The sequence below is a fragment of the Cinclus cinclus genome, chromosome 22, assembly GCF_963662255.1.
Source record: "Cinclus cinclus chromosome 22, bCinCin1.1, whole genome shotgun sequence".
Taxonomy (NCBI): domain Eukaryota; kingdom Metazoa; phylum Chordata; class Aves; order Passeriformes; family Cinclidae; genus Cinclus; species Cinclus cinclus.
In genome coordinates, this window is record NC_085067.1 from 5,445,685 (window position 1) to 5,454,213 (window position 8,529).

The 8,529-nt window shown below is 45.0% G+C and overlaps 1 protein-coding gene across 1 annotated transcript; it reads right to left on the reverse strand.

Annotated features, from left to right (window-relative positions):
- MRPS17 (mitochondrial ribosomal protein S17) lies at nt 1-3,593 on the reverse strand. Its single transcript, XM_062507064.1, has 3 exons — nt 3,582-3,593; nt 2,268-2,414; nt 1-1,280 (listed from the first exon to the last, which is right to left on the reverse strand). The coding sequence occupies exons 2-3, from the start codon at nt 2,388-2,390 to the stop codon at nt 990-992; spliced, it is 414 nt and encodes a 137-aa protein (XP_062363048.1). The 5' UTR covers nt 2,391-2,414; nt 3,582-3,593; the 3' UTR covers nt 1-989.
- Between the last annotated feature and the right edge of the window lie 4,936 nt (nt 3,594-8,529).

The window sequence follows — 8,529 nt, forward strand, 5'->3', positions numbered from 1 at the left end:
CTCACAGCTCTCATATCTCACTCTCCCCTCCCACACTGGCACATTTTGAGGCAGATGCCCTTTTAGATCCAAAGTCAGGAACATGAGGCTGCTGCAACAGCTGCAGGCTCTCAGCTTGCTGTATGTCCTGGAGGAGAGGACATGAAATCCCCAGAGCTGTACCAGGATAAAGTCATCTTTCATCATTAACTGCTCTGGTCTTCAGCTCCACGTTAAATCATGCAGCAAACCAGCGCCTCCATCTCCCCAAAATGTGTTATTTTAATTAGCTTTTCTGATAAGACTAAATTTAATCACCTTTACTTTTACTTTTTGGCTTTGTATTCTCATCAGCTGCCCTGTCCTGCTGGCAGCTCAAAGAGATTCAGCTTTCCCAGAAGGAAATCCTGCCTTTGGACAGATGACAAAGCCAACCACACTAAGCTGCCCAAAGCTTTGATTCTCACCTCTCTGCCACTATAAAGGCAAAGGGCTGTGTTTTTGTCACAGTTTGGAAGTCAGAAGGCACTATAAGAGGAAATAAGGACACAAGCATGCAGCTGGTTTTTAAAAGTCTACACTTCCTTTCAAAAGCTTTAATAGCATCATCTCCAGTAACCCTACAAACCACAAAAGATGGCCTGAAATACAGAACAACCAAAAAAATACAATGACCCTCCCACCAAAATTAAACATCACACAGTTGTAGTCTTGTCTTAACACAGAGGGGTCATTCCAGGAGGGCAGCTACCTTTGGGAACTGTCACTGGGGCAAAACTACAGACAACAAAGTGAAGTGTGAACACTAAACTTGCATTCTTCTCTGCATTTTCATTCAAAGCTCCAGGTGCCCATCAATCTGCAACATCTCTTTGCATAAGCAACTACATTTACTATTTATTTTGACTACAGATTTCACTGAAACATTTAACATATCACAGCAGGGCCTCAAACATCCCTGACAGAGAGAGACAAAAGCTGGAAGCCCTCTACTTAAACTATTTCCCCCACTATTTGTCTGTTGAACAAACTTTAAGTTCCTGAAGTTTCTCACTTAGATAAGTAGTATCTGCCTCGGTCAGGTTTTCAGAATCTGACAGGTTTTCCAGGAATCTGGTTCCTGCACAGGGCTTTCCTGTGATGGGATCTATGACATTGCCAACCTTGAACACAATTTCAGCCAGTTCGTGTTTCACGTGTTTGCTCCTTCGCTCAGGCAGAGCTTTCAGAAGAACAATGTCTCCAACAACACACTGCTGCAGTGGGTCATGGGCAAAATAGGTTTTTCTTTTGTTAAAGAACTGCAAAAGGAACAAAAAGAATAAAAAAAAAGAAACCTTGGTATTATATTTCAAGATTATGTGATTGGTAAATATATAATTAATATCAGATAAATAAATTTCACTGAAATTCTTATGTATCTTTTAAAGTGAGACTCAGTTTGGATCACAAAGAGAAATGCAACTGTGCACCCTACAGGTTCTCCACAGAAAGCACAGCACTGCCCTTCCCAATCTCTTGTTCAGGACAGTGGTGCCAACTGAGCCTGGAGGAAAGGAGATGGGAAAGTAAAAGCTCTGAAACCTGTACTGAAGTTTTTTATGTGAGAGTTTGCTTGCAGAAATAATTTTTTCCACGTATAAAGTACTTTTGTTTCTTATTGGAACAGCAGAATTCAGAATCCTTTAAGAAATAAATTAGATTAAGTAATAAAGGTTTTTCTACTGGATAAAATATTGAAATAGACTCCAGAGGATACATTTTCCAATCCTGACTCTATCCTTAACCTTCTGGCCACCAAAAGCAACTTATTGTACCTCCATTTACCACTGTTTCCCTATTTAAAATGGAGAAAATGCAATTTTTAACCTTCCTGTTTGTATTGCATTGACAAGGGATAAATTCAAGATCACAGCAATGTTACAATGATTCATACAGAAAAAAAAAGCTATAAAATTTATTGTACAAGTGACTAATAAACTGTCAAGTCCCCAAATCATGTTCCACATCGACATGAAAAATTAAATCTAAGCATGAAACAACAAAAGCTTACCTTCCCAAAAAGATCAAATGAAGTGCATTAACAAGGCACTTCAAAGAAATACATTTAGCAGGCAATTTGTAAGTCCTCACCACTCACTGCTTTTCATCCTTCGCACTCACCCCCACAGTCAGATCCTTAGGGAGCTTGATTTGTAAAGAGTCATCAAAACTCTTCAGAGTCAAATCAGCAGAACATTTCTGCACAAAATACAAAACCCAGGAGGCAAGTTGTTCACTGGTGTTACCTTTAGCAAGTAGGGATCCAGCACGAGCCTCGTCACTCTCACTTTGGCAGTTTTCTGCATTTTGGTCCCAATGACTTTCCCCACTATCCATTTTGCATGGACAGCTCCTCGTGGGACAGACATTGTTCAGTTATGGTCATGCAGTGCCTGGCAGCAAGAAAAGCAGATGTGTTATTATAACAAAGTAAACATAACTGCTTTGTGATCGATACCAAAATTTTCCTTATTTTAGACTAACAGCTTCATTAGGCTATTTTGTCAGAAGAAAGGTCAGAACTCTAAAACAAAAACTGACTGCACTAACTCAGCCTTTTTGACAACATAGAAGGGATGCCAGCATGTCCTTGCTATCAGTAAGAGTGGACAGAACAGCACGAGGCTGAGACCTTACCCCACAAAAATCCCTTGCATCATCCCAATTGTCACAAACAAATAGAGAAAAAGCATAGCTGTGGTGGAAATTATTCATTTAACTCAAATTCCAGCAGCTGTTGTGGCTGGAAACCTGTTCATCAGAACAGGGTGCACCCAAACAAGGGAGCAGCTGACAGCTTTTGTTCAAAGTCATTTGCTTCTGTGCCTCTCATTATCAGCTGAGCTCATGAAACCGAAGGAAGGTAATGAGCTTCTCAAGCCATAAACGACACATCAAAGAGCTGTCTGATCTACAGTACATGCATTTGCTTTTAAGTTCTTTCCTGCAAGTAAATTATACTCCATTACCTTATTCGGTTTAGTTAGGGAGAGCTTTCTGTACCACTCTTGCAAGAGTCAGGGGAAAAAAACAACAGAAAACTTGAATCAACATTAAAACTGATGGAGCTTAATGACTATTTTCTCTCCCGTTTAGAGGTTGTTAAGCACAACCAACACCTGTGAATTCTGCATGCCCCCTAATCTGTAAGATACTTGCTTTGATATCGCAATACATCGAAAAAAGAGTTTAGGCATACAGGGACACAGCCATAGGATGAAACACTCAGCAAATACCGGGGGTTCCTTTCCCCTCGCCTGACTGAGCTGTGGGGAGCCCTCCTGTAGCCCAGGGCTAAACACCCCACGCAGACAGTCCTGTGGAGCACAGGCGGACAGGGAGAAAAGAAATGGAAGCAGCGAGGGAGCCTTCAGCTCCCCTCACAGCGCTCCGCGCCAGGCCCCGTCCCGGAGCCGCCAGCAGGGCCGCGCGGGTAACAGCGGTCCATACAACACCCAGAACACGGCCCCGCACGGGGGAACCCGCACCGGCCGGCCCAGAGAGCCCCGCCACAGAGGGAACCCGCACAGGGAAACCCAAAAAACCCCAGCCCCTCTCACCGCCGGTGCCGCGCCTCGGGGGCCTTAAAGGGACGGGCCCGGAACGGGCGGGGCCGAGCACGGAAGCGCCGCGCGGCGGGAAGGGGCGGGGCTAAAGGGGCGGGGCTAAAGGGGTGGGGCTAAAGGGGTGGGGCTAAAGGGGCGGGGTTTCCCAGCCGTATTTAAAGGGGCTGCCCCCTCAGAGGCGGTGGGGGAGGATTAAAGTTTTTAACATTGGAAGGGGCCGCTAAGAGCGCTTTAAGGGTGGTGGTGGTGGAGGAGGAGGAGGAGGGTCTGCAGGGCAAGTCTTAAGAGGAGTGGCTGAGGTCACTTGGTTTGTTTCGTTTGGAGAGGATGGGGTTGGGGTGAGACCTCGTTGTGGTGCTCTCATGAGGGGAAGGGGGGGGGCAGGTACCGATCTCTTCTGTCTCGTGTGTGAGGAGGCTCGAGGAAATAGTGGAGCTGAGTCAGGGCAGGTTTATGTTGGATGTCAGAGGAGGTTTTTGCACCCAGAGCGTGGTAGAACAGCTCCTTGGGGCAGAGCTCAGACACACAGTAGGGCTCCTGGGGTGTTCTGTGCACTGCCGAGGGCTGGACGGAGTACTCCTGATGGCTCCTTCTAACCCGGCATATTCTGTGACTCTGGGCTTGTCGAGTCCAGCTGTATACCCAGCACTGCTGCTACAACCCCAAACCAGATCCTGACATTTCCAGGGATACTAACCCCACCACCTCTCTGGGCAGCCTATTCCTGTGCCTGACCACCCAAACAGTAAAACCATTAATATCTAATCTGCGTCTCCCATCTCATCTTAAGGCTGTTTTTTCTTGTTTCCTCACTGCAGGAGAGGTAGAAGAGTGATCCTACCTGACCACAGCCTCTGCTCAGGTGATTGTGGGGAGTGATGAGGTTCCTCCCTGAGCCTCCTCTCCCGAACACACGCAAGGTGTGGGTGCCGAGGGGCCCCTTTACATGGAATTTTGGGGATGGAGCTCCTCTCAGTGTGGCCTCTTGGAGGTTTCTGCACATCACCAAGTGTTGTGCTCTTTCCCCCTTGCTGTTAAGTGATTGACTCTTGAGGGGTTTTCCATATAAATCTGGAATAAGTGTGGTAGCTATGGAGTGAGAGCTGGCCTGTCCTTGCTATTCATCACCTGGCAGATATACTGTTTCTGTGAGTCTTTGTATAGCATGGAGGGTAAAAAAACAAACAAAAAAACCCAAACAAAACAAACAAAAAAAACCCCAACAAACCCCTTAGAAACGGCATAATGGTAAATTTATTGGACTTGAGGTAATGTACCCTGGTCTTTCCCTGTGACTTCAGACTGAGGCCATCCCTGTTTTTATTTAAATGTGCTCACTTACCACTTTCTGCTGGTATTTTGGCTGCTGCCCAGTTTTAAATCTTGTTCTCTTTTTGGTGTGGGTGTCCCACAATCTCTTACAGCAGGAAGAGGACAGGTAGGGAATTATATTTAATTAACAGCACAACTCCAGGCAGTTTCCCTTCTTAAGGTGGCTGATACAGGGCGAACAGGAGACACTGTTGAAGCAGTTTGATCAGATACCATCCCTGGAGTTATTCAAAAGTTCATTGTCAAGTTTTACAGATACCCAAACCAAAACTCATGGGTTTCTCTTATTTTAGTGCCTGGTGATTTGAATTACAGAGCAGGGAAGTTGGGAGGAGCCCTGGTGCAGGCAGGAAATGGTTAAGAGCCGTTCCTATCACCTGGGAAAGCAATCCTTTGATTTTTTCAGAGGGCGCTAACATGCTGCAGTTCATGGAAACAAAGGGAAGGGGATCAAGTAGAAAAGTTGTTCTTGGATTTTATTCTCAGTGGTAGAACTTGTGAGGGCTGGATATTGATATCTGCGGGGAAAATACGGAGTTTTTGAATTAAAAGGGATTTTTTTCCCCCCCTTCTTATCGTCATTCAAAAAAAAAAAAAAGGATCTGTGAGGTAAGTCTTGATTCCAACTGGTGGCTTTAGATAACTTCTTTTTAGAGTGAGGGGTAAGAAAACCCTTTATCTTGCTGACCCATTTTAAAGCAGTGAATTCTTTGCTTAAATTGTTCCCCGGGCAGGGAGCACAGGCAGGAGCGTGAGTCAACAACTGTACAAAGCCCACGACGCTCGCCTGTGTTGTCTGCATTCAAATCGCTTGCATTAATTCCTGAGCTGGAGTATGGAAATTCAGGATCTGGGAGAAACATAATGAGTCAGGGGAATTTGCCACTCGGAGTTGCAGTAAATATTTCAGCGATGACACTCTTTCGAACTGTAGTAGTGGCTATGTTAATGTGCTTTTGCAGAGGATGCTTCAAGCATCTTCTGTTGGTGGCTCTTAAAATAATTCCCAAGCCTCGTCTCTTGAATCCTCACTGCTCTCCCAAAGTTTTTGTATTTGCAGCTCGTGTAAGGACGATGCCGATCCTTTGGAACAGATTAATTTTGGGGGTGTAAGAGAGGGGTCTTGATTGCCATTAATTCTTTGTCTGTCTGCGCCTGAGTTCTCACCTTAGAGTGAGCTGTTGGATTTTGTGTGTGTGTGAAAACAGATGATTTTTCGCTCGAGTGTGGCTGCCCCAAGAGTGATGGATGGTGACCGCTGCCGCTGAGAGCCAGTGCCACGTGAAGGGAAGTTTTTACACCCCGTGGAGAACCTGCAGAACCCCATCCATTCACCTTGGAAACGCTAAACTGAGCATTATTGGGCAGCTCGAGATACTTGCGTACAAGGTGCTGAATTGCGGTGGATGTATCGAGCTCGGTGGGCGTGTGGTGATGCCCGTTTCGCTTTTCCCTCCCTGATGCTCTGTGAGTGAGTGGTATCTGCTGCGTGGGTTCCTCCCCACGTGGATCAAAGTGCAGAGCTGTGCTGAGACCCAGATCGGCATCACCGCTGCAACACTCACCTGGCCAGTTCTTCCTGCTCTTCACAATTCCCACTGCGCCCCCACGCCTTGCTCCTGTTTTCCCATTGTCCAGGGGGGAGAGCACTCAAATCCAGAGCTGCTGGATGTTCTTCCTTTCATCTTCCTTTCATCACATTTTATTCCCAATCGCTGCCTTTCTGTTCTCCTCCCCACACCAAGCTTTTATCATCTCCCTGTGCTCCTTCCCAGCTCCTGAACTCTCTGTTCCCAGATTTCTGGCTGGGCAGGAATCTTTTATCACCCTGCCCCGTTTTGCATTCATGCTCTGATCATCACGTTTTGCTCCTTCTGGACCGCTGTGGCACCTGCAGGAATAAATCAATCACTGGAGCTGGGTGTCAGGAACTCTGCCTTGGAGCATTGATTCCCCGTTAAAGGCTGTTGGTAGCAGGCATCTAGGGAAGGGATTGTTTTTGCATTTACACAAAAAAATGCAAACCCAGATTGTATTTTTTTTTCCCCAGCAAGATTTCTCTTACTTGAAAAAATACTTTTTCTAAAATCTTGTCTTTCTAAGTGCTCTTGCTTCTGTTGTCAGGATCTGACATTCATTTCAGCAATTCAGTGTGAAAACCCTTTCCAATTTCTTTACCAGTGCTATTGATTAAAATGCAGTTTACTTTTCTGGGGAAAATTTGATATTCAAAAATGTCTTTTTGCTGTGAGTCAGAATGTACTTTTCCATGGAATAAAAATTCTGGCAAGAACAAAAAAAAAATGCTATTGGAAATGTTGAACAAATTATATTGTAGTTTCAGCCTGGTTATATAAGAAAAAAGAAATAACTTCAAAGTCCAAATGAAAAGCTCTGGCATTTTTCTCATTTTTTGAGAAAATTAGTGCATTTTTCTCCAGCTGCTCAATTTTATCTGTTCAGAATTTTCCATATGAAACACTGAGAATGTTCAGTACTGGCCCTAACTCCAAGTTCCTGTTTAACTCAGCTGGCTGCTTCAGGTTACATATTAAAAATGAATTATGAAGCTTTTTTTCTCCTTTGTTTTCAGCCATTGATGTTTCTTCTAGAAACAGAAACCAATAAAACTATTTCCAATTTTGTGTAAAAGTCTCAGTATTCATAGGCTAGAAATGCTGCATCAAATGGTACAGTTATTTACACTTTTGAAGTAAACTGTTGGAAAAGAGCTTTGGAATGCAACAGGTTAAAATTTAATTTTGCAGATTAGGGATCAAAAAAATGCCTGTGGTAATTTACTGCTGGTTTGGATGCCCTCACATGATGGCTCTCCCTGTCAATATTGCTGTTGTCATTTTGAGAGGTTTTTTTTCCCTTTTTCCTTGATTAAAAACTCTTTGCTTTGCTAGGTAGAAAGGACCTGAGCTCTGCTCAGTTGGGTGCATTGAGCTGCCGAAATTAGAGAGGAAAGTTTGTGGCAAGATCTGGTTTTCACTCTAAAATATAATCCCTGAGGAGCAAGGTACCCTGGGGGTGATGGGATCTGGACTCTGGATGTGCTGTTCCTTGGGTTTCACTGGTTTTTGGTGGTGTGGCCTCTCCTGGGCTGGTGCTGGGCACTGCCAAAAGGGACCAGCTTGGGGGGAGTTTTGAGGGTTTAGGTCCCTCCTGTCTCGAGGACAACGCTGTCACCTTGTTTTGGGGGCAAGTTCAGAAAGAGAAAAATGCCACCCTGTGCTTTTCCAGCTCCATGATATCCTGATTATTCTTGAATTTTCCTCAGTCTGCCACTTCATGAAGCCCGTTATTCCTTTTAGTCCTGAAGAGCAGCCATTACAATGTCTCAGCACTTGTCCTTTCTCTGTTCTAACCAGTGCTTTCATTTTACCACAGATGATTTTGTAGCCCTTGGACCTCTCCCCAGCTCCAGAAGTGGTGCCCCAAACTCAAGCAAGACTTCAGCAGAAGCTCCACCAGAGCCAGCTGGAGGGAGAGCATTCCCCAACTGCTCCCAGTGGTGCCAGAAGGATGAATTTCCTCCTGAGCTTGTCTTCCCCTCTCTGAGTTGCCTCAATCACTTGTTCTCAGCTCTGTCTCTGATGTCCCT

Bases quoted from the DNA above. Each gene is read 5' to 3' on its own strand.
- MRPS17 (XM_062507064.1), bottom strand. From the start codon at position 2,390: ATGTCTGTCCCACGAGGAGCTGTCCATGCAAAATGGATAGTGGGGAAA. The intron at 1,281-2,267 runs GTAACACCAGTG...TTCCTTTTGCAG, and splicing joins TGGATCCCTACTTGCTAAAG to TTCTTTAACAAAAGAAAAAC.